The sequence below is a fragment of the Numida meleagris genome, chromosome 2 (assembly GCF_002078875.1).
Source record: "Numida meleagris isolate 19003 breed g44 Domestic line chromosome 2, NumMel1.0, whole genome shotgun sequence".
Lineage (NCBI taxonomy): Eukaryota > Metazoa > Chordata > Aves > Galliformes > Numididae > Numida > Numida meleagris.
The window spans coordinates 27,730,273-27,757,771 of NC_034410.1; the positions used below are offsets into that span (position 1 = coordinate 27,730,273).

The 27,499-nt window shown below is 36.0% G+C and overlaps 1 protein-coding gene across 1 annotated transcript in view; it reads right to left on the bottom strand.

Moving 5' to 3' along the window:
- Positions 5,380-27,499, bottom strand: part of AGMO (alkylglycerol monooxygenase) — a 191,066-nt gene continuing 168,946 nt past the window's right edge. The window contains 1 exon segment of the mRNA XM_021388532.1: positions 5,380-8,606. Coding sequence (XP_021244207.1) covers positions 8,526-8,606 — 81 coding nt within the window. The 3' untranslated portion in view covers positions 5,380-8,525.

Here is a 27,499-nt window from a genome sequence, read left to right on the forward strand (position 1 = left end):
AAAGGCAGGGAGACCTTTCAGAGAATACAGTGAAAAAAAGTCGAAGTCAGAGGCCTCCAATACTGACTGCCACAGCGCAGCAAAATCATTAATGGAACTCAGATTTTCTCAAACGCATGGAGTACATAATTGTATATAGCCTTTAGTTTCATCCACACCTATGAAAAGCTGATGAGGAAAAAGGTTGATAAGACATCCAATGCATAGTTAAAAAAAAAAAAAAAAAAACAACATATTTTCTCCAGACAAGCAAATAAGTTGCAGAAAGCTTGAAAGAAATAAATAAATTTCTATATATTTCTAGCTCACTTTTTCCTAATCAGAAACTATTTCCTAGAGGAACAGAAAGCAAGAGAAGGCTATGTATATTATTATTTTGCCCCCTTTTAACCTTATTGTCTGCTGCATATGTAGTCAGTAATAACTTAAGAAATACTTAACTCCAGAAATACTAGAGAGTAGTTGAAAAATATGACTATGCCTTCTGGAAAACATAAAAATGTATCTACATATTCTATTCTACGTGAATTCAGGAATAAATCTCCACATTTTAGAGTGCAAATACATGTCTTCTAACCAGACATGCCCAAGGACTCAGGCACTACTAGTTCTGTTGCTCTGAAACCTCCTTAACAGGAAAACGGGTCTTACAGTTGAGTATTTTCCACAGAATATATTTAGACTACATAACTACATTTTCCATAAGTTCCAGAAAATCTTCCAGAAAAAACAAAAACATCCCATTGCACATTTTTGGCAATTTTGACAGCTCAAACTGTGCAAATGAATTTGAAATGCTGAGTTACTTCTACTGATATTAATAATACAGTTATCATTTTTTCTAAAACTTATTAACAGTAATATTAGTTATTATTAATGCTGTTTCCTCCTATAATCTGACAGAAAGTCACTTCTGAATTTCTTCAATATACTGAAAAAAACTAGCTTCCTAGCTCTTACTTTGTGTTACACTGCCTACAACTATTTTATTTGTGAAATAATATCTAGAAAAAATTATTTTAACCTTTCTTCTTTCTGGAATGAAGAAAAAAAACCATATAATTTAAATTCACTGCATCTATCAGCTAGAATTGATTTCTGCTGATGATTCACAAGCATTGTATGCAAACCTGTATACTCATCCTGTTAAGTTAGAGAAATATGATAAGTAGTGTACTCTGTAATGCATTTTACTGGACATTTTTATAACAGTCTCTTTGGCCAGAGCTACGTCTTGCCTAATTTCACTAGATTGCATAGAAATGCAACAAAATCTGACAGGACCATGAAAATATGCATTGCAAATAAATGAAAAATGCTTAAATCCATGAGCATTTTATTTCATGTTCTTGATAGGTAGAAAAAACCCTACTATGGATTAGAAGACCCATTTGGTTTACACTTACTTAGTGAGTAGTTTCATGGAGAACTTCTTGTTTTCTTTCTGCGGAACCTGAGGATGAGGACTGTATGAAATCTCTTCACTGCTAAAACCATTAAAAAATAAAAAAAGCAAGTGGAAAACATCGTCCTTCAGCTTTGGGTTGGCCATCTAAAGTTTGAATTTCACCTTGCTAAAAAAGGACATGAGGTAAGATCTGTTCCAGCAGGGTCTCTGTATGTCCTAAATGACCTCTGCTGCCTAAGTGGTATGGTGATATGCATGCTAGAAATATCATAGGAATTAAGATACTCTAAGATTTTTCTCATGAACAACAGAAATACTGCTAATGAAGAATAAAAATCAGCTATCTCATTATTAGCCATGATGACAACAATATGTTATTCCTCTATAACAGTCATATGTAATGGAAAATGTTTTTTATATGAGAAAATAAAAGATGATCTGACCTTCAATGGCAAACATTGCATTTACAGTCTCAGAAGCAACCCTGTTATTTCTCCCACTGATCCCTGATCACCAGGCTTCCCTCCGTTAGACATCACTATGGAATTGTGTTTGTGGTAATGCACAGGGAACTGGGAGTACTCAGAGTTTTCCAGAAATAAGCATATTGGTACCTACAATGATGCAGTGTACAACACCTTACATTCCCACAAAGCATTTTCTTGCACTGTGATAAACAGAAGAGTAAAAATAAAATCTGTGCTTTTAGAATGATTAAAGGTAATGAGTCAGCTATGAGTCATAAGTGGAGAGAAGGTAAAGGGCTGTCAGAATTGAAATCACAAAAGCTGCTACTTGAAGCAAAGAAGCAATGCCATTATACTCAAAAAACAGGCTCGTGACCTCAATGCAGATAGTCACCAATAAGAGACACGATCACACACAGTAAGTTAATATGTTATTCTTTAATATAAAAAGTGTAAATCAATTGTCTTCCTATGGTATTTTTCTTTCCTGGCAAATATTTCTATAATTGTAATTTATGTGCTGATAAAGTGCACGTGTTCAAGGTTTATGGAGAAATCTAAGCAGCAGAATCATCATAAATTCCATAGCGTTTGAAATGTTCCATGATTTTCATAATTCATTCAAACTCTATTTAATCAAGCATTATTACTACTGGACTGTCTTTCTTTGCTACACTAAAATCAGCAGGTTAAAATATAGTGCATAAAAACTGCAGTAGTACTTCCTAAGGCAAAGTCATCCAGCTAAAAGCACAGCACTGAAGAGAAAAAAAACATGAAGAAATTAGTACCAAAGATTCAGTAAAGGGAGTAGAAAATGGGAAAAGGACTGTGCCATGTTACTGGAATGGAAATAGAAGATGAATCATTAGAGGAAACTAGGCAGACATATACGAAATAAATAAACGTAACATTAAAAATATATGAGCATTGCACTGTGTGTTTTGAATACCAGAAGAACATAATGTTGACTAATAGGAACAGTAAAGTCATCAGCTTTAGATAAATATATTTGGCTCTCATCAATAAAAAACATAGCTTCTCTGTGGGTATGAAATGTATTGTTAGGTATCTCCACACATTAAAACAAACAACCAAACAAACAACAACAAAAAACCAACTGACAAAAAACAACTAAAGCAAGAAGGAGAGATTTTTTTGCAATGATAGATAAACACAATGGGAAGACACAGGCAGAAATAAAGGATGAAGCATTAAAAATATAGAAAGGGGAGGGAGAAGAGGATTCATTTTGTATCACTTTTCTTTGCCAAACCATAAACACAAGGACACTCAGCAGTTCATTCTTACTCAATGTTTCCACATTTTTCTGCTGTTTTCCATAGGTGGGGCAAAAATGACAAAGGACTGAGCCAAGTTTTCCATTGGCCCTATTAATATGGAAGCACTGCTCCAATACGTGAGATATCTTATTTTGCTTCACCTTGTGGTTTGTATCTTGGTTTTGAACTCTGTATTTTTACACTCATTTCCTTTTTAGAAACACAGAATCCTGAAGTACACAGTATGTCTCTCTTTTGCATTGAACAGACCTGCTAGGAGTGAGAGGTTACACGACACAATATGACTTAGGGTTGTGTGTGCTGAGAATCATTCAGGATAGTGGGCCCTTGAAGTGTCTGTTCTTTGGAACAGTTTGTTGTAATCCCAAACGTAACAGGCTAAACACAAGCAGAGAATCAGGAAACCCAGGAAAACTCTGCCTCATTATATTTTCTCATTCTGAAACCAGAGGACTTATGGAAAAAGGAGTGACCAAGAATAGTTTTTTCCCACTTTCCCATTCCCATTTCCACCATTAGCTATCCCAAGAGTTCACTAGTCAAGCCTCAAGTAATTACTAGTTTAAAAGGGAAAGTATTTTAAAATATTATTTGTTAAAATCTTATTATGTTATTATGATAAAATCGTATTAAGATTTTGAAACTTCTATGGCTCATTTTCAGCAGTTAGAAACATTTCATAATAAATGTAAATAATTAAAATAAAACAAAACAAAATCAGCATTTATAGGATTCCAGAAGGCAGTGTTTAAGGAAAACATAATCTATGGGCATCATAGTGTGCATAGTATCATAAGATACAGCAATGCTTTAATTATTTTTTGCTCTCCCTGATGAACTCCATGTCTGAGCCACAGCTCTATGTACCAAAATCTAAAGATCAAAGAAGAAAATTCTGAACAACTCTTACCCTTCAGTGCCACTCAGCCTAGCAGTGTCTAATTACGTGATATAAAACCCTGAAAGCTCACAGAAATACGTCTTTGTTTGCCTTTAAAGAGAAACTTCAGAATATGTCAACAGATCAATTCCTTTCTTTTAGACAATTTTAGGTAACAATGCCATAATCCCACAGACTGGAGTGAAATCTGGATACAGGAAAGATGAAAGGGACTCCAATCCTTAGTATCTGCTATGTAGAACTTGCAGCTGTAACTTCCTCTGTCACTGTTTATCCATCTAAAGACTCTGATTTTAATACAGCACAAAGAAAACCATGGTAGCAGCTTACAGGAACAAGTAGCTGTGCTACTTTTAATTAATGCACTGTAGCAAAGCTTGAGTTGCAGTGAATATTGCATCATTCTTGCAATAGGGAAACATAGGGAATGTTCCAATCTGAAGGTCAGCAACAAGATTTTCTGTGATTTCAGTGGCACAGAGTCAGGTCTCAAGGGAACAAAGGATTCAGCTGCTTACTTCTGGATTTTCAGTAACCTGATATTGTTGCGTACAAACTTTGGGCAAGGCCTTGTGTAAGGATGTGACAGTACAACAGCTGGAAAGAGTAAGGGAAGTCACTTTTTAACACCCTTGCTAAAATAAGAAGATTCTGTTGATCTTTGGTTTAATCCCAGAGGTGTGTGACACTGGGAATTTTAATGATAAACAAAACCAAATGGAAGTCTCAAGAAATACCACATACACTACAAATGTGATTATAATGTTCCTCACTTGGACATGTGATACTAAGGCTTTAGCCTGCAGAACATTTGTGTTTCCAGAGATATGGAACAGTGGATCTCTAAAAGAAAAACAGTTACTTGCACAACATCTGCTAAACAAAAAATATATATATTTTGTTCACTAATACTCTCATATAATTCACTTACAGTTGTTGGAACCAAACAATATGGTCAAATAACAAATAAATAAGCCACGAAATCTTAAAAATGTGAGGGAAGAGGAGTGGAATACCAAAACGTCACTAATATATCCTAATGATAAGCAATGTTTGTAGTCAGAATTTAATTCATTCAATTAACAGTATGTAATATATTAATGATGCATAATTCAATTCATTAGCCACCTGGCCTCCTGAGCCTCTTGATTATTCAAGAATAGAGACAGTATAACTAGATCTAGTATTGGTTTAAGGTGTCTAAAAATTTAAATAATTTCTATTATAAAAATATGACAAGCAACTTGACAGGGATATAGCTACCTATCACATAGCTAATAGGAGAACAGTGCAGTCAAGGGTGTTTCTACAAGCCTGTCCATGAAGCTCTCTTTTCTGGGAAAGGCAAACTTTCACTTCCATTCTGTAACCAAAGAATTGCTTATACATACAGAGCAGACTTTACTATAAAATACAGGAGTCTTGAATATCCAAAACAATGAACTTCTTTGAGACTTCAGCCAGAGGAACCATTCTCTCAAGTTGCTCCTCTCCTGCACCATTATTCTGATAAAATACATAATGGCAGCAGCTCTTGGAAGTAGGAAACTGAGGTTTAAAATTCCTTGGAAAGAGAAAATAAATTGGCCTCTGTTTTAATGACTAGGTTACAAGTTTTTAAAAGGGACACAGCCCTGTTAGACATGTAAGATATTCCCAGCGGTAGGTCCCCCAAGAAAATTTGGCCAAATTGGGGTGGCAAACAGAGGAATGTTTCATTTCCAAATTCCCATCAAGCTGAGAAGTGAGAGACTTTAAAGGTAGGAAAGTAAGGCTTCTGTAGAGTTCAGTCTCTCTAAGTAGGCTTTAGAAATTATATGGTTAGATTATACCTCATGCCTGTATTTTGCATATTTTATTTATTAGAATGGATCCCATACAGGTACAACTGTTCTCTCTCGAATAATATATTACTTAAACTACTGTGCCTGTTGTATTTGTCATTTATCTGTATTTTTTTCATTTATTTGTAGGCAAGTGATAGAATAACAAACTGGTGATTTATATTGAATAATGGCTCTATTCGAGGTCTAGGAACCGACTTTCAAAGATCATCTAGTCCAACTGCGTGACCTCTTCAGGGCTGAATTAAAGCATACTAATGAGGGCTTTGTCCAAATATCTCTGAACACTGATAGGAATGAGATATTTATATCTCAATCTGAATTTACTTTTGAATTTACTTTTGAAATCACATTCCTTTCATTTCTTCATGTAAGTTAATGGCATTAATTATATCTTTAAAATTTAATTCAGATCTTCATTATTATCCTTCACAGACTGGATTTTTAAATGCAGATTTTCAGTGTCTTGAATATAATTGGTAAGACAGAGAGTTGAAAGTCCATTGCAGAAAGAGATACATAGAGTTTTACCTCAGCTGACCAAGAGAAAACTAGAAGATACTATCCCATTATCCTGTTCTTGTCTTGGAAAGGAAACTGACTTTCAATATGACTCTTTATTATAGTACTCAGTCACTAAATTGACCTCAACATTTTTGAGGTAATGTTGATGTCAGTGTTACAAATTTTGAAAGTACAGGTGCACTAACTTAGGTAGTAAATTTAAAAGTTAGTAGATTGTGTTGTAATTCTGGAATCAGATTCTGCCATTTTCTAAAATATCCAGTAATAGTTTTGTATTGAAATGATCCAAATTTTGTACTTTAATTATGGCAAGAGACACAACCAGTATTGCCATAACTGCGATTCCACAGATGGGGAAATTCAGGCAAAGAGATGGTAAGTTTTGGTCAGAAACAGTGAAACTGGCTTCTGCACAAGTATGTTAATCATGAGATTGTACTCAGAGGTATACAATTGTACTTACCCATTTCTTAAACAGATATTTACTTATACCAGCTTATGAGTACACATTCAAATTAAACTTTTAAACAAGTATTTTAAATACAATTTCCTCTACTGATTTCATGGACCATTCTTTTTTAATCTTCTCATTATTTACAGTGAAGAAGATCCACAAGTAAATCTTTTATTTAAGCATGCCTTAAATTTAGGAAGGTATCATCCTTACTTTGCAGCCCAGATGTTAGTACGTCTAACTGAACAAACACCTACTTTCTCAATTAAGTATTTGAGGTTCTAAAGTGATGGGCAAAAGTCACTTGATCTAAATACAGAGCAACTTAAAACTTGTTGTTCAAAGTAAGAATTTATGTAAATTTATATAAAATTATGCTGATACTTCCACAAGACACTGTCTCAATTTCATTTATATAACTTCACCGTCTGACTGATGATTTATTGGAATCATCCAATTACGTAGTCTGTGGCATCTTTTATGGCTAAAGACTGAAAAAATGCGTTAATTAAAAATAGGCTGGTTTCATATGAGAATTCTGTTAGCATGCCATTAATATCCTAAAGGAAAACAGAATGAAAAAAAAAAAGAAAACAACACCATTTTTAATCCAAGTATTATTGCTAGCTTGAAGCATGCAAGACAGCTTGCATTTTTTAGCTACTTGACTTTAAGTACTACTAAAAGTTTTGGAGCCAAAAGAAGTTGGAAGAGCGTGAGGAAAGAAAAACAACCTAGCTCCAGTATTTTTGCCAGTCCTGCTGTTTGAAGACTCCCTTTACCATTTGTATTTAATTTTCCTATCTTAGTAGAAACCATCTTTCCAGCAGCTCCTGAAAGATGTGCATCTCCCCTGAGATCACCTCAGCAGGAAATTACGAGGAATTAAGGGCCCAGCCTTGCAAATATTTTGTCATGTGAGTAACATTAGTCAATGGGATACTTGTGTGCAAGTGCTGGCTTGATCAGTATCTAAGGTTGGCAACTGCAGGTGTACTCCTTAAATAATTCAGTCTAAACTGAAAGCCTGTATTATAAAATGCATATATCCGTCAACCTTTCTGAAGATATTTCCACTCATACTAGTTTGAGACATTTTATCATGCTGTTTTTAATAATTTTCTTGCCTCAGCTATTCATCTTCATGAAGCTGTATGCTAGGAACACCAAAATGCACAAGATCATTATGGAAAAAACTGATATTCATATATCAGCCGGTTGCTTTATACCAGATTGCTACAAATATGTTTTTAATTATTCCTATTCTGAAAATACTTTTCACATATGGTTAACTACTAATAAAACTACTAATAAAAGTACTGCAAAATGCAATTAATTTTACATGGCTTCTAAGACATTGTGATACCTTGAATGCAAAAAAATATACGTTATGGATGAACATTTTATTTAAATAGAGAGGCAAATCAAATATTTTTAAAATCAAATAAAAATAAATTCGCTGCCCAATGAATCTTTCAAACCTCCATATGAAATCAAACCCTTCCTATGATATGTAAAATGACTATGATTCAGTAAGAGTCATAGCTGATTAATTCCAAGGAACTTAGGAGTTTATTCCGAAGTGCTGTTTCCATAATTAAAGTGGCGTCAGATCTGTTCTTTCAGAGATGTTTATCTTTAGATGAAGTGATCCGCTTCATAATTTGAATTCCCCAGAATGCAATGCAGAGGGAAAACAAGATCTGCAATACAAAATTTAAAATGATAAGCACTACATAATACTTTAAAAATGATATTTATCTGTAAACATGAGTGGATAAAAGCACAGAACTCATAAAAGGAAAGATTACACAAGTATTATAGGCATACTGATAAATTCACTTTAAGAAAGCATGCTTTCTTTTTATAGTACTCTTAATTGTGTACCTTCTTGTTTCAATTTGTTTGTTCTGAATGGTAACAAAACAAGGTAACTGGTAAAGTCTGTATGACCTTCTCTATCTTGGAATAGACATTGGATTTGGAGTGCTGAGTTACATACAAAAAGACAGGACAATAACACCAGCTGTGACAGAAGGTAGGTGCAAAAATGTTGACTTTTTTTTCTGGCAAATACCGTCTGAAGATTGCTAGCATTGCAAGTTGCATGGTAGTACACAAATACCTAATGTAGTCTTAAAAGCAGTCTGTGCTAAATGAAGCATTCTAGTTGCAGTACTTTAGATAGATACTTATTCCCCAACCTACTATTTGTGTTGAGATACAAACTAGATTTGAAATAATTTAGGAAAAATAGTGTTTTCCTTTGCCCCATGCATTTTTTGCTAGCCAGTGAATTTTAATAAGAAATCTACTGTTTTATAATTATTATTATTAGTTTGCTTGCTAAAAACCACTTGGGGATAAGTGGGAATATTTGCAGGGTTGAATCTAATTCAGGTTATACCTTTGTCTAAACAAGTAGAGCAAGATAAAAAGCGCTTGTGTGCATGTGTATATGTGAAATATTGCATTTTAAAATCTTTGATATAAATCTTTGAATTTCACATTTGGAACAAAGTTTTCAAAAATATGACAGTCATGGGTAATTGAAGTAAACATGAACTGAACATTCAATTTGTCCTGGAAGATATTTTGTCCAGGTGATCTCTTGTTTGTTTGAAGGGACAGAGAAAATTCAAACTAAAAAGATTTTTGGAGTAAAGTTATAATAATTTTCTCAGGTTTATCTGCAGTATAAAAATACTGACTAGGACAGCTCCAATTTTAAAATTATCATCATTTAACTTTCACCATTTAAAAATGTATGGTCCAAAAACCTACCACTGTCCTCATCTGCACAGTCATTCATCAAAGAACATGAGATCTGAATGTCCAATATAAATAAAAAATGTCCATAATATCTAAGAGGTACTAATTCTGCATGGGACGGAATGAAGTCTGATCCCCCTCACAACCTATCTGGGACAGGTACAGATTCGCATAATCTGTACACTGCATAGTTATTAGCATGAAAGTAACACAAAATAGCAATTCAACACCAATAAAATAAAATAAAATTCTCTTTCAAGGCAAATTCTCTTCAACTTTTCTCATTGAAGATTTTAATGCTACTTGACCAAGGGTAGGCTGCATATTTAGAAATTCTGATGACACTATTAGTGCTATATTTGTAGTCTCATTTATAAGGAAGACCACAAATTTCTACCAAAATACTTGTTTATAGGAGTTTCAGAAAAATTCAACTTTTTTTTTCTTCCTGTGTTATCACAAGAACTCTGTAAAACTTGACTAAATCACTGAGTGACTCAATTTTACAGCTATGGAGTGGAGAAGCAGTGCTGCAGGCACATACTCTTCATGGTTTGTGAGATTTGCTTTATTTCTATGCTGAGATGTAGAAGAAAAACAATCATAAATAACTATCTGCATTTCTGATTTGCCTGTTATGCAACTGAGATTCACGTGAATTGTGGCACACATAAAACGATAACACCTTCTGACTGTGGAAAAACTCTTTGTCATGCTACCTCTAGAAACAGATCTTATCCACTTGTCATAATTAGTACTTCTCTGACATGCTACTAAACTCATTTCATTCCTCACCTCAAAAGATCACTTCTATTCCTGGAAGACACATTAAATATAGAAGTATTTCATTTTCAGAAGCATGCTTAAGCACATTTAATGACTGAAATGCAGGGCATTTGTAGGGGATTAATGACTGCTGGGAGATGATGATCACCTGAAGAAGCACAGCTATGGGCCATTAAGCCCTAGGAAATGTTCTCAGCTAAAGATGGTTATTGCGATTATAGACTGAAAATGAAAAAAACATCTTGGGTGAATTTTTCTTTTAAAAATAGAGTGATGCAGTTTCTTCTTTCTTAATTAAATTACTCATTGTGATTTTTGTAAAGCATGCAATCAGTGCCTGTGTGGGTGTATTTCAAATTGCAGTTGTTATATCCAAAATGAAAAACCACATAATGCACACTGTGGGTCTGCAGAACAAGTCTGCCTTCATCATTCTATAAAAGTATTGATTCACTGCCTATCAACGTCAGGATTGCCAGTACTCGATGGAAAACAACGTATTCATGAAATAATAATGCTGCAAGGCTGAGAAAAAAAAAATCAGGGAAAAAAATTAAGAGGCCACATCCTCCCTTGCATGACAGAAGTTCTGGCTGGCTCTATAGCTATAATGCTGACCTATAGTGAGCAGAGCCAGCTGCATGGGGCGACCAAGCAGAAACTTGCTGTGGGGGCTGGAGTTCAGTTTCTTCTGATTGCTGCTACATATTTTGGAGGTAAAAGGTTTGTCCCACTTGAATAAATGGTGCAGTCAGGAGACGTCAGTAATGGAAAACCAAGCTGATACATGCTAGAATTTAGAGCAGACAGTCGTGTGGGCAGCAGGAAGCAGCAGAAGAGCATTCCACCAGGCAACTTAAACTTTATCTGACTGGTATTTTTTTTAATATACTTGAGAAAACATAGTTCCTGAAAATTACACATAGATATTTTGAATTTTCTGTTCAACTTTCTAGGATCCTAACTGTGATTTTAGTTTGTTTGCTTGTTTTTCCCTTTTACAGTTATCTAAATTTTCACATAAATTTACATTTTTCACATGAATTATCATTCTTTCTCAAATGGTCCAAACTGACTAGTATTTGCCTCTTGGTAAAAATATTTATGTATCTGTTTCCTAATTTAGTCAATTTTGAAACAGACAGAATTAAAGAGTATACTTTCTTGTTTTTACACTGATAAAAGTCCCTCCACAAATGCTATTATACATCAAAAAGCTGGACATGAGCCAGCAGCATGTGCTTGCAGCCCAGAAGGCCAACTGCATTCTGGGCTGCATCGAAAGAGAGCTGGCCAGCAGGGTGAGGGAGGTGATTGTCCCCCTCTGCTCTGTCCTTGTGAGGCCTCATCTGGAGTACTGCGTCCAGGCCTGAGGCCCCCGGTGCAGGAAGGGTGTGGAGCTGTTGGAGCGAGTGCAGTGGAGGGCCATGAAGATGATCAGAGGGCTGGAGCACCTCTCCTATGAAGGAAGGTTGAGGGAGTTGTGCTGGCTTAGGCTGGAGAAGAGAAGGCTCCAGGGAGACCTTATTGTGGCCTTCCAGTACTTGAAGGGAGCTTACAAGCAGCAGGGGGAGTGACTTTTTAGACAGTCTGACAGTGACAGAACAAGGGGGAATAGCTTCAAACTAAAAGAGGTAAGATTTAGATGTTAGGAAGAAATTTTTCACTCAGAGGGTGATGAAGAACTGGCACAGGCTGCCCAGAGAGTTTGTGGATGTTGAATCTCTGGAGGGATTCAAGGCCAGGCTGGATGGGATCCTGGATAGCTTGATTTAGTGGCCGGCAACCCTGCCTATGGCAGGGGGTTGGAACTAGATGATCTTTAAGGACCCCTCCAACCTAAGCCATTCTGTCATTCTACGATTGTTTGATAACAAAAGTTATAGAATGCAATGGTTAATCTTGAAAGCAGAATTTCTCACAAACATATATCTAGGAAAGTAAAAATGCAAACATTTTGCCACCTCAGTATAAGTACTTGTTACCTCTATGTGTTCAAGTAACTGCAAACTCATTATGGGCTCTCCTTTAGACTGCTGGAAGAAGATAGACTTCTTCCAAATATTTACATTATTTCTCTCCCTATAGTCTTCCTATTTCCAGCCTGTGTTCCCACTGTGAATAAGTCTACAGAAATGTAAATAACATTATTCATAAGAAAAAGATACCTTAGCTAACGGACTGAATGCAGGATTGAATCTGCTGTTCACAATAAATCCCCACTGGAATGATCTAAGTTTATTAAGCTGTAAAATATCTTAAAATAATTAGCTAAATTCAGGCACCCAATTCTGTGTGATTAGCTTTGCTAATGATCGCTAATGTTATTTTCTGCCATTTTCTCTTTTTGTAATGACTTTTGTAGATCTGAGTTGCCTAGACACAGTGTTGTGGTTTTTTCTTGCAGATTTCATCCGGATAGAATTAGAAGACTTTAGATATTGGTCTAGAAATACAGACAAGTGTCCAAAGATACCCTTACTTTAAGGAAAGGAAAAGGTTTGAACCACAATTTCTCAGATCCCTTCCAACCTAAATCATTCAATGATTCTCTGACATTTTTTCAGGTTCTGCTCAGAGATGTTCACTCCAAATTTCACTGCAGAGGTAGTTTGTACCTGTTCAACAAATCCACTATATTTAGGGTACACAACTAGCTCTAGTGTGGGTTCATGAAAATCAGCACATCCAGAAACTTCAAGAGGATGACTGTTCACATATAAAATAGGCCTAGTACTGGCAGTTGTTGTAAATGATGCTGCAAAGTGTTTAACTGATATTGCAAATCAAACATTACAAAGGTTTTTCTATATTCTTTATCTACAAAAGCACTAGAAGTCATTTTACATTATGAGTATTAAGAATAATTTTTAGATTGAGAAGTGTGTTTCTGTATAATATCATTATTCTTTTGTAGTTAATATGAAGAGCACAAACTGATATAATAGTTAATATAAAATACAATATAATAATATAATAACAATACAGTATAATAACAAAATGGTTAAATAAACAATTCCAGATTTCACAAGTTAGTTTTCCCTAACACTATCACTGTTTTCGCACATCTCTATACAAGACTACTTGTAAACAAGAATGTGCTGAACTACACAGAGGAGATGGAAAATATATGTCTCAGAAGTGGAGCAAGAGGTTTACTGTTTTGAGATGTCAGGATCTGGGTAATAGCTGCATGCGTCTTCATTCTCAGTGCAGTCAGTGTTTTGAAATGAGCAGTCTGAGGCTAGTAGAGTAATACCACAATTTTAGCAGCAGATATTGAAATCACTTATAGAGTGCATAGATCAAGTAGACTGCTGTGCTAGCAAAAAATTTGCAAAAACAGTACTTGGAAACCAAAAAGTGGGAAGCTGATCAGTATTATCTTTTTGAGGGGGAGGGGTGAGAGAACTGTGAATAGAAGGGAACTACAACAGTGGCAGCTTCACAGCATTTGTCCAAGATTTCTGCAGAAGTAGCAGGATGTCTGTAAATTCTCCATGAGGGTTCATCATACACATTTAGACTACTGGTGCAGCACACATTTCGCAGGTTCAGTATGTCCCAGACATAGAACAAAGTGTGTATTAATAGATGGTTGGCACACACATAACTAAGCCAAATACTACCATCCCCCACAAAAAAAATACTGACAGTTCACTCATGGACAGGATTCTTGCTAGTGTGATATACTCCATTAGTTTTGTACTTCATAATTAGCAGATTATGAGAAAATAATAGGGAAGCGATATGTACATTTTCTGCCCACTCTGTTAAACATTTTAAACATTATTCTTTTATTAAAATATGGTCTGAGTCTCTAAAGCTAGATAAAGCATGAAAACATAGTCTGTAAATGCCCTCATATCCTAAAAGTCCTATGTTTCATATCCAGGAAAGACAAAGAAAGATATGGAGACAGGATATATATCCCTCAGTTGCTTTCACAGCTGGACCCATCCCTACTATGAAATGAAATGCACTGCAGAGATGCTTGAGTTAGCAACAACAGAAGCTGCTAAGAGTCTCAGCACAACACCAGGTTGGCTGACTTTCCTGGCACTGCACCTGAGCTACTACCTTGCATCCCTCAGCGAAACACATGAGGATTTTCACACAGGCAGATCTAAAATGGCTTATGTGCTGCCAGCAAAATAACTTGAATCCTACCAGACCGTGGCCTTTCAAATAACTTGTATACGTATCCTATTGAATTGTTACTTATTATATTCCTTTCTTCTGGGGTCAAAGAACAATGCACAACCTAAACACTAGGATTAAGAATGTTTTACCTAATTCCTGAAAAGACAAAAACAAGACAAAGCAAAACAAAGACCTGAAACCATGAAGTTTTGCTGTCAATCATGAATAGGAACTTCAAAGCATGTTACTTTGCATTGAGCTAATGCAAGCTAGAGGTGGTATCAACATTATACTTATTGATATACACTTGAACTCGCCCCATGATCTTCAGTACAAAAGTTGTCAGAATGTTTTAATGAAATATCTGAGAATACTTACCATAGTAAATTACTTAATTCCATGCATAAATACCTAAATTATTCTAAAACATTTAGCCTTTTTGAGTTGTCCTCTAAAGCAAAACTCTGTTAAACTGAAGTCTTCTTATATGTTCAACACTCTAAAATAACTTCTGCACCATTACATTGCTTTCTAAAAGGAATTCTAAGAAAAATCTTTAGTAATTATAAACTGTCAATCATCCTTTGAGATTAAAAATCTCATAAAAGATACAAACATATTACTTACTCTGTTACACATTCTTAGCTCACTGTGCTATTTCCCAGGTTTCCAACTTCACCAGTAATTCGTACCACCGCACTGCCATTATCTTTTTAAATGACTAATTCTGGGAAACAAAGAAAGAGCCACAATTTGCTCTCTCAGTATTTGCCAGTCTTAAATTAGTTCTCATCTGTACCTACCTATTAGTCCCCGTGTTTATGTCTAGGTGCATGTCAGAAAACCTGGTGGCTTTATAGTATTCCTAAAACCAAACTTTCAAATTCACATGAAAGACGTATCACCTAAAAACATGTGTCAGATAAACACATTTTGCAGCTCTTTGCATTTGCTTTCTGATTTTACTTGCAGTGGTTAAAGTCCTTCTTTTGAAAGCATTTCTTAAAATTAAAAATTGTGGGCAGATGTATAAATCCATGGGCTTATGTTTTAAAAATATGAAAATTATCATTCCTACCCGATCTAGAAACTTCTACAAGTAACTACAATTTTGCCAGAAACTCCAGGCACTGTGCCATAACTTAGGGAAATCCAGTCCATACTCTGAACATCTCTTGGCTGCTGGCTCCATAACTTGCCCCGGATGAACAAGAGAGATGAGCATCACTGGAGTTGTTCATTGTGTGGTGTTCTAATACTAACTAGCTTTGTCATACCAGACTGGTTGAAGGGTGCACTGCTGGAAGGAAAATCAGTGAAATAATGCTTTTTACCTTTTTGACAATGGAGGACTGAAAGATATAGATCAACATTTTTAGAACTTAATTCTGAACTTCACTTTTTTTTAAATGAAAAGGTCTACATTTTTTTCAGCTTTCATTTTCTCTCAAATTTGAGAAACAACAGGCAAAAAAAAAATTCAGCATACTTTAGAAAAACAATTAAAAATAAAGCTTTCATAAAGTTAAGATGACAAATCTTAGAAATATCTCTATCTGTAAACATACTGGTTTAATCTTTTGCAGGCTACAAGGCCAAATGAGATTGAAAGAGTTATTAATAGCTGTTCAGTGCAGAAACAAAATATTTGAGATAGTTCTGTCTCAGTTTGGCTAAAGCTGTTGAGTTTATTTTTTTAAACATTTAAAAAGGAAGTGTACCCATTGAGATGAAACATCTCAATTACTTTTATGCCTCTCAGCAGCTGTAACAAAATTACATACACCTGACTGCATCACTTACAGCTCAAACACAAGTTGGAGAGTAAAAGAGATGTTTGCTGCAAAGAAGTATTTAACTTTATAAAATATAAGCTAAAATGTATGTAAAGGGAATTTTATCCTCCTTTGCTGAAAAAATACGAAGTTTGTTTTCCCTTAATCAATAGTTTACTGCAGTGATCTGACATCTAATCAAATTTAAATTGTTCTCCTTTGACTTAAAGAAATGAATGCTTTAAAATGCAATACTCTAGACTAGACATGTATATTGCTGTACACGGTAAGAGGAAGATTATTGTTTTTATAAAATCATTGGTACTATACTGCTTAATCTTTCTGTGGTGAAGTGATTTTTTACTTAAAATGTAGCAAATTCATTTATAAGATGGACGTTATGACCTGCCCTTGAAGCCATCATGCTCACATAAAAATAAAAGAAAATTACAGCAAAAAAAATGAGTGCAGTTTGAACACAGAAGGAAAATTGATAATGGCAACATTTTGAAATTTGGATTGCACATTACCTCGCTATGCAACATTCACCTGATAAGCACTTACAGGAATAAATGAATCCCTGTAAGCCCTCCATTTTTATATCAATTTGATACAACACTATTGTAGGAAAAAGTTGTGTCCAATCTCTCCATTATTAACAAGCAAAAAAATGTTTCTATATAGATGGGTTTTGTTTCAGAGTGTGGCTATTGTGCGTAAGTGCATTGGTGATGGTGAACAAAACCAAGACTGTGATGTAAGCCTGGAGCTCTCTGACAAAGGTGGCTGCAAAGAGGAAGATCTCTGATCGCTGGTGTACTAAGTATGCTGTTATGAGAAAGTTGACTGGGTACAAGCTCTGAAATCAGAATACGTTCACTTTGTGGAGGGAAAAAAAAAATCCCAGCTTTTAACTATAAACCCACAGACATTAGATCACTGACAGGAAAACTTTGTTGCAGATGTCAAAAAGAAGTGATGGGAAAAAGCTGGCTACTGTGACTAATGGCAAATGTGAAAGAAGGGAATAGGAATTTGCAGAGAGGGATAAAACAACTGAGTGACAAGCAGAAAGGATTTCCAGTACAGTGGGAAAAACAAAACAAAACCACCAACAACAAAAAAAACACCAGAAAAATATTCAAAGGAAGACTGGAAGACAGAGATCAAGGCTAAAAGTCATTTGACACAAAGATTGTTCTGAAAGCCAGTATGTCTTTAGGATAAATTAATCCTTTCATCAGAAAGATGGAGAACATAGAAGGCTGTTCTCTGCAAAGGAAATACATTAATATGCATTGATACCATAAAGGAAAAATCCTGCCATAGAAGATACATGTCCAAGTTAAAGATAGACAGAACACACCCATCGTGCTGGCCAACTCTTTTTTGAGGCCAAAAGCAGTAAAATGTGACTGTTTTTAAAGTTCCAAGGAAAAGAAAAATGCTGAGGTCAGTCCAGCCCAGTGTCCATCACTGTACATGGAAAAAAGAACAGATCTCCTTCTGACTACTGATGTGTCACTTTCTTGCCATACAATCAACAAAATTTCTCTGTGTTCTAGCTTGTTGTTTATATTTTTCTCTGGGAAACTCCCATTCCCAAATCTCATTGTCTTTTGATAATGTAAAAGTTGCTGTACTCAATATTAACCACAGTTGCATTCAAATAGGCTAAGCCACTGATCTTCCTATTTACCCATCAAGACTTTCTACTAGGAAAAGTAAAGAAATACAAATAAAATGAAAGTTCTGCATGGAAGGTACACAACAAACCTGGAGGAAAAGCCTCCAGTAAGAAAGAATCAATGAATCAGTTATTATACTACAAAATGAGTGTGAAATTAGAATTTCAGAGAAAAAATAGGCGCACACATATGATAATATTTCTAACATTAAAAAAAAATACAAAATACCTTTTTTCTTTTTTTGTTTTTAAATAGAAGGACATTTCATAATGGTTTTACTGAACAGGAGATTATGAAGGAAATGTATAATTTAATCAAAGGGAGAAGTACTATATCTAAGAAGAAGAAAACAAATGCCCAAATATGAATGAGAAATAAAGGTCAGCCAGGAGCATATCAGAAAAAAAAATTGGAGAGTTGGAGCAGTACACAAGCTAAACATGCCTCAACCATACAGCACTGATTCAAAAAGATGCCAATACCAGCGTGGAAGATATTAACAGAAGAGTTTCATGTAAAACACAGTAATCATTCCTGCCTGCGCTAAGTTGGTGAAGTCTTAAAGAAAACATAGATAAATTGGACATAGTCCTGAGGTAGAAAATAAAACTGATAAAGGGTTTAGAAAAGTTGACTTGTAGGAAAGCTTGAAGAAATTCTTCCGTGTATCCTTGAAGAAAATAAAACAGCAGATAGAATGAAATTAATCTTCCGACATGTGTAAGAATAACGCAAAAAAAAAAAAAAAAAAAAAAAGTTACTGTTCAAGGTAATGAAATAGAGTTCTATATCTTTTTTTTTTAATCTCAGATTTTCATAGAAAATAACAAAAAAACCTGCTGCCTGGAAGGATGGTATAGGATTAGAATTGGCTATGTAAGGAAGCTGTGAAAGGTATATAAATGGTTATATAGGCATGTGTCTATGCTGTAACTAATTGATCCTTCTTCAGTGCAGACTCCCTGCTAGTCCGGTATTTCTGTTTATTCACAGTGAATATAAAGGAATTCTTCATCTCAAACTAACGTTTGCTAATACCATCTGCTTTGCCAACAGCAGCTAAAAATGATGAGACTGCTTAGCTCACAAAGCAATCACTACTTAGCAAACATTTTTTGCCATAACCAACCTTCATCGACTTAATTCTCAGATGTGGTTGGTCACCTTACTGAGGGGATGAAAAGTAAAATCTGCTGCTACTTTTTTTTTTTTTTCTCCCCAGTTTCTAGCATTGGACAGATTCAAACATGCTTCCCATCAGGAAGATAGGAAGAGATCAGCTTCCATTGGTTCTTTGGATGTTAGCTGCAAAGATTGGTTGCAGATGCATGAGCTTGCTCACTCTTATTTTATGCACTGTATAGTCTCTGCACAGAAGAAGTATGGCACTGCATAGTCAAAATCATCTGTCTCTGAGACTCTGAAAGAACAGTCAAGGAGTTACAGTAAAAGTCTGGGATGCTGGGATATTCAGTTTGCAGTCTTTGCCATGGATTAGACTTTTAGTATTTACAGCTCCTTAGCTGAAAAACAGAGAGCATTTATCTCCCCCAAAAGATGGCACTTTCTAACCCAATCTCAGTAAAATCTAAGACAATTTCATTCACTACAGTAATGCAGAAAGAATAAGGTCATATCAAAGACAAATTTGGCACTTCATGACTTTTTTTTGTGACAAACATCATATTGATAATTCTGAATCCATGGTATTTTTTCTCAACAATTATGTGCTTGGATAAACACAGTGGACATCTTTAAAAATCAGATAATTGAGTGTATTTCTCATATGGCTCCAGCTATTGAGCAACCTTAGCTTCATAGATCAGGGTGCTGACTGAATGAAGAGCTAAAAATGGTGTGAGAAATTGTTTCCATCTCATGATTACTTTGGCTTAAAGAAGTCACAAGTCACTATATAGTGAACAATTATAAAATGTTGAAAAACTATAAATCCAGACTTCAGTTGTATAGAAATATATCATCTTCCTAATCTAAAGTTTTGTTGTTTCCCCCCAACCCCCGTCTTGGATTCTAGATTAAAAGGGATGTTGTGCCCTAAATATGATTCTGCCTTGGAAAGGCTGCTGGGTATTGTTTAATTTGTATGTCAAAGGGAGGACTGAAGTCTCAACAATTGTTAACCTCTCCCATGGTGTGCTAATAAAAGGTCAGAGGCCCACATGTGGCTTGCAGCCTGGGGAATTTCTCTCAATGTTCTGCCAGGGATGGGACTGTCTGAACGTTTTCTCTCATAAGTTTTAAGCCATAAACTGCATCCTACTTGGCTCACTGTGCCAAAACTGGACCCAGGGGTATCCACAGTCTTGGCTGATGGGAAAAAATGAACTCTTCCTATGGAAGCCACAGCTGTTTTCCTAAGAGAGAGAGAGCACAGATGGTTAAATATTTTTCTGCTTTCCGTTTCTGACTACCTGTTCTGGCAGCCATTCCAAGAAGGGGGGAGTACAGAGGCAGGCATCCAGCTGCTTTCAATAATCCTTGGCAGCACAGGTACTGATTACCTAAAAACTGAGTGTTCAACAAGCCTTTTTTTTTTTTGTGAATTTCAAACTATAAAAAAGGTAAGAGCATGTGCTAGTGCTCCCATCCTCCCTTCTTGAGCAGAAATTTATTGATCAGGATAAAGACCTTAATTATGAAAGCAGAGAATATTTTGGGGAAAAAAAATACTTTATTTTTTTGAAAAGATGTTAGTCACAGAAGTGTGTATTATACATATATATACACACAGAGAAATCCAAATATGTAGATAGTACATATATCCCATGCATTTTCTAGAAAGAGGATTAGTTTCTTCAGTCAGACTGTAGGCTGAATGTCACAGTATGGATTTGATTTTGAATTGTGGGGTAGTATTCATCCTGAGTGTAATTCCTAGAAGTCAAAGAAAGTACATATGCAAAGTTATGTTTCATATTGATTTGGACCAGGATTGTATATACCATCAGCTACCTCCTAAATTCCACTGAAGTCATATGACATTAGAACATAGCTTATGATACTGTATAGTAACTGTTAAGTAATTATGTTTAGCTTTTTTTTTTGGTGTATATATTGGTGACCAGTGACCTTTCCATATAAATAGTAGGTAAAATACCTATCCTTTTCTTCCAAACAGGTTGCATAGATGTTTGATAGCACTTAGATTGACTCCCTACAACATTTTTCTCCAGTAACATATTTTGAAGTATTATGGATAAAAAGGATAAAATTAGCCCAATTCGAGCAAAGTTAATTAATATACATCAAAATGGGATAGTAAATAGCTAGAGCTGATATGTAAAGAGCAGAACAGCACATAACACTGTAAATCTGGATTTAATTATTAGTTGTTGCTCAGTGGATCAAGACTTTCAGTTAAGATTACAGTTCATTTGCTTTTGAGGACAGCTTTGTCAGCCTCATGCACAGCTGCACCTGCTTGCTACCTGCAGCGCTCAGTCAGTGCCTGCTCCTTCTGTCACAGTCTCTATGAAATGAAGAAACATCAGTCAAAAGGGGATGCAAGCAGATAAGATCAGTGCTTTCCATCAAGAGCTGTAAAGTGCTTTGGGAATGAGCAGCTCTATAAAAGTAGTGCTTCTCCTCATCAGACAATCAAAAAGGCATTCTCCCGTAAGACATGTGAATGATGTTTGCTTCAAGACTCAGGTCAGACTATTCAAACAGCAATGGACCGGTCTTCCTCAGGATTCTCCCTCTCCTCCCCATTACACTCACCAAGACTTTTCATTTACATTCAGGCCAACAATTTTTTTTTTTTTTTACGGCCATCTTGATCACCATCCACACAGCAGACACTTATATCTACATCACTGATCAAACTATCTCACGAGTGTTCTTGTGCTAATGGCTAAGCTGCTTTCCAGGCCAGTGCATTTCCCAGACAGAGCAATGGCCTTGGCATGACAAATCCTGCAAGAAGTATTATTGAAGAGATTTTCTGAGTGCTTACTTCAGACTGGGGAGCTTTAAAACTGATGAAGTGAAATCCAGTGTGGTAGATACACTATTTCTAAGCTACAAGAAAAAGGATTTAGATCTACTCTGAGTGGTGATCTCACAGTTCAGCTACGCAAGTTGCTTCTCCCCTCCTAGAGGTAGAAACCACTGGCAAGATGGATCACATACAAAATCATCTAGAAATGGAATAAGAGGAAGAAAGTGGTTTCACCTGATAAAACCACTAAAAGTCAACGAGTTTGAACAGGTAAGGAAATCACAAATTATGAAAAAGAGCTACTGTATTTGAGCAACATGTTGTCCCTAACTGTTCACATGGGAAAGAGCCTTGGGAATTTTGCTGCCTGTAGTATACACTAACTGGATTCTGCCCTGTCTCACTTTCTCCTTTGCAACTCACTTATTGCAATTCCAAAAGGACCAGCTCCTGACCTTTCTGTTTTCTCATCCAAGTCATCATAACACTGCATTTGATAGCTTAGCACCTGAAAAGTGAGCGATATCCCCTTTTTTTCTCCGAAGTAAGTGGCAGAGGTCTTTAAAAATGTCAGGTGGCTGCCCAAGATAAAGTGTCCTTTCGTGACAATAAGAGTCAATCACTTGCTAGCTATTTTAGTAACGATGTCATAATTTTCATTTGTTTAATAAGGATCAAAGAGGTTTTGCTGAAACCTAATTAACTTAGGTAATAGCGTATGTTTGCCTCTAGTTTTAGTTTAGTTATTTGCAATGTTTTGCTGTTCAATATTTTGCTGTGCTAGCTCTTGTATTATTTTTCTATCCTTCAACTGACTCATGACAAATTATTCAAGTTTTTATAAAGTATCCTCTATTTTTGTCTTCAAAGCACTGTCAGAATCAAACTCTTTTGCAGTTATGCATATACATCAATCAAATCATACTTTCAGCAGTACTATACAAATAGAACATTACTTTCCTTTTTTTCTTAAAATCCAGCATACTTAAATACTTAATCATACAGAAAATATGGAAAATAAGTGTGTTATCCAAAAATCATTAAAGCAGGAGAGTGAAAGGAGATAGGGTTATAGAAGTATAGATATATTTCTGACAAATTCAGATATATCTGATATAAGATCTAATTTTGCAACCTTTACTCACAAAAGTAGTCTTACTAAAATCTATGGGAGTATTCACATAAAAAATACAGGATAGACCCTGAAAGACTGAGAGAAATCCACTTATTTTTTCTGCTATGAGAACAAATATTGCATCATAAAACAAATGATGTCCAGATGAGTAAAATAGCTTAGCAACAAGATAATCTTATAGAAAACTTATAGGCGCATCTATAGTGATGACAGATAATAGGACCTGAGGAAAGGTTTTTATAGACAATTTGGAGTATAGCATCTGAGTCACATCCCGATTGTTAAAGAAATTATTGTCAGATCCTGCAGGAAGATTGGTCGATTTCTAAAAGGATTTACTACTAATATTATAATTACATGTTCAGAGAGTTATTATAATAGCACAATTTTTGGAATAAAAGAGAAACTATTTGGTTCATAAAATGCTTTTAAAGCACCTCTAGGTGCCTCTAAAAGAAATAGATGAGCTATCCATAGATTAATATATAAACAAGATTATCGCAGGCTGTAGTACAATGTAAATGTATTCAGTAAAAAAAAAAAAAAAAGATAAATGTGACAAAGAACCAAACATGTTTGGACACAGATGTTGTATTTTTACATGAACAACCATGAGTTTTTCATTTGCTAAGCCCACATGAGGAAATAATTTAAATTGATAGGTTTGTTCTAGCTGTGAGAGTAGCCTTCTGGGGGACCGTATCACAGGGCTGATTCTGACCCATGGATTCTGAGCTAGATCCATGGACTCTGTCCTGGATCAACATACCTAACTGTGCTCACAAGGTCATAACCCATACTGATATATATACTGGTAAACTGTAGCATGGGGTTTGCACTCTGGGTGAGCTGGACTGTTATCTTCCACAGGCTACTATGGAACTGTGGCAAAGGCATAGAATTACATAAAACATCCCAAAACAAGCCATGAAAGGGTTTATAATAAAGTTCTTCTCCCACATACATCCACAATAAAGACCAGAAATAACTGTAAAATGGAAAATATATTTTGCATGTTTTTGTAATTGTGTCCAATGTTTTGTTGAATGAATTCAGTCTGAAGATTCCTCTGTGCATTTGTATTCAATACTGAAATATGACCAGCTGAAAAATTGGAGAGATAAAGAAATAACATTATACATCTTTAACAAAATTGATTGTGTGGCTTTTTTTCACTATAGAACTGGTTAGAAAACTATGCAAACCACATCAGACCTATACTAATTATTTCCTCCCTGCAGTCCCCTTTATGAAGCATTGGACTCAGATATATTCATCTAAAGAACAAATTAAATGTTTTATCCTGATGGTGTTAAAAAAAAAACAAAAAAAAACAACCTAGAGATTTGTGCAAAAGGTGTGGTTGATTAAAAAGGAAACAAATGTGACGTATGGGGTGTATTTGTAACTGGGAAATAAGGCCAAACATACATTTATCATTATTTTGATATGATGAGCTTATTACAGACAAGAATTTATCAATTCAAATGATATAACTGTAGATTAGATTCTGTTTTCTTCTGTTCACATTAAAAAAATGCATTTGAAAACTTCAGCTGTTTGGCATTGTCATGGTTCAGCCATGAAAAGGCTTGCTATGTTTCTGTGAGGCATGTTTAGATTCACTTTCAGAAGACATAATTTATTCAACATATTTCAACTCTTTCACATGAATTTTATGGAAATAGAATAAACTCAAAATAGATTTATTTTTCAAAATTTTGTGGTCATTTTCTTATGGATTCTGCTTTTCCTGAAGTTCAGTCGTTGCTTATTGCAAATGTTTGATGTGTCTCCATCATACTAATAACTGAATTTTCTATTATATCTACGTTAATCATATGCTTAACCTTTTATGAAGACCAGCCTGGTTCTCCTGTTGAAATAATCAAATAGACATTTGCAGCCTTCTTAACTGAGAACAATCTTCTGCATAAAGATGGAACAAGACTTGAATTTCTATTTCTCAAGATAGTAAATAGGCAAACCACTCTACCATAGAACTTCCTCAAGCAGGGATACTAGTCTAGGGATTAGAAAATTTTTAAAGGATGCCTGCCGTGGCATCCCACCTGCAGCAAGAACTGTGTGTGTGTTTTTCTCACATACCAACCCCTCCCTCCTACATACCTAGTTCCTATCCTGGATCAGATTTCATGAACACATGGATAGTAATAGCATGTCAGAATGAATTTTATTCTGTGGAAACAATATTTATATACTCAGACTGATCAGAACTAGCAACCTTTTAAGACACTTTTCTTAAAGCTCAAGAACTCTCCATCCACATGTGTAATAAATCAAGTAGGGGAGGCAAGAAACTGGTGTGGCTGAACAAAGACCTGCTGGTCAAACTGAGATGTTTGAAAGAAATGCACAGGCAGTAGAAGCCACGACACATGGCCTGGGAAGAGTACAAGGATGCTGTCTGGATGCATAGGGATGTAACCAGAAAAGCTGATGCACAGATGGAACTTAACTTGGCAAGGGATGCAAAGAATAACAAGAAGGGATTCTATAGGTACAATGGCCAGAAAAGAGTGTATCCCCTCAGATAAATGAGAGGGAAGAACTGGCAACAATGAATATGTACTCAGCAAGTTCTTTGCCTCAGTCTTCACTGGAAGTCAGGCTTCCCATGTCTCTGTGTCTCTGAACCTCTAGGCAGAAGATGGGGCAGCAAAATCCCTCCAACTGTAGGCGAAGAGAAAGTTCAAGACTACCTGATAAAACTGAACATGTACAAAACTATGGGGCCAGATTACGTGCATCTCAGGATACTGAAGGAAATGGCTGATGTAGTTGCCAAGCTCTTCTCCATCAAATTCTAAAAAATCATGGGTGTCAAGCAAGTCCCCCAGTTTTACCACTGGAAAAATGGAAATATCACTCCCATTTTTAAGAAAGGGAGAAAGACACAACCAGGGAACTATAGGCCAGTGAGCCTCACTGCTGTGCCTGTGAAGATCATGGAACAGATCCTCCTGGAAGCTATGGTAAGGCAATGCAAGATGAGGAGGTGACTGGACATGTCCAGCATGGCTCCACTAAGGGCAAATTGAGCCTGACCAATCTCACAGACTTTTATGATGGAGTGACTACACAAGTCGGTAAGGAAAGACCAACAGATATCATCTACCTGAACTTCCTTGACGTGGTCCCACATGACATTTTTTGGAGAGATTAATTTGAAGGGTGGACTATTTGACGAAAAAGAAATTGACTGGATAGTTGTCACCACAGAGTTTAGTCAACAGCTTTATGTCCAACTGGAGGCCAGTGACAACTGATATCCCTCAGAGGTCTGTCTTGGAACTGATGCTCTTCAACATCAGTGACCTAGATAATGGGATTGAGTGTACCCTCAGAAAGTTTGCTGACAACACTAAGCTGAGTGGTGCAGGTGATACAACAGAAGGAAGAAATATCATCCAGAGAGACCTGGACAAGCTTGAAAAGTGCACCCAAGTGAACCTAATGAGATTCAACAAGGCCAAGTACAAGGTGCTGCACCTGAGTTGGGCAATCTCAGACACGAATACAGATGGGGAGAAGAAATCCTTGAGAACAGCCCTGCACATAAGGACCTGGAGGTCCTGGTGGGTGAAAAGCTGGACATGAGACAGCTACATCAAAAGAGAGGTGAGCAAAGGAAGTGATTGTCCCCCTCTGCTCTGCCCTCATGAGGCCCCACCTGGAGTACTGTATCCAGCTCTGGAGCTCCCAGCACAATAATTACATGGAACTGTTGGAGCAAGTCCAGAAAAGGGCCATGAAAATGATCAGAAGGCTGAAGCACCTCTCCAACAAAAACAGGCTGAGAGAGCTGAGCTTGCTCAGCCTGGAGAAGGCTCTGGGGAGTCCTCACTACAGCCTTTCAGATCTTAAAGGAGGCTTATAAAAAAAGAGAGAGATTTTTTACCAAGTCTGATAGTGATAAGACAAGGAGAATAGGTTTGAACTGAAAGAGAAGATTTAGATTAGATATTAGGAGGAAATTCTTTACTCAGAAGGTGGTGAGGCCCTGGAGCTGGTTGCTCAGAGAAGCTGTGAATGCCCCATCCCTGGAGGTACTCAATGGCCAGGCTGGATGAAGCCCTGGGCAGCATGATCTGGTGGGTAGCAGCCCTGCTCATAGCATGGGGGTCAGAACTAGAAGATCTTTAAGGTCTCTTCCAAACGATGTCATTCGATGAATATCACTAAACTGCTTGCTAAGCGATATGTTCACTTTGAATAGGGAAAAAGAAAGATGGAATTTTTTATATTGGCAAATCAGTGAAGGCCTGGAGGAAAAATGACTAAACCCCAGCAGGTTTCAACAAGCTTTGCTCAC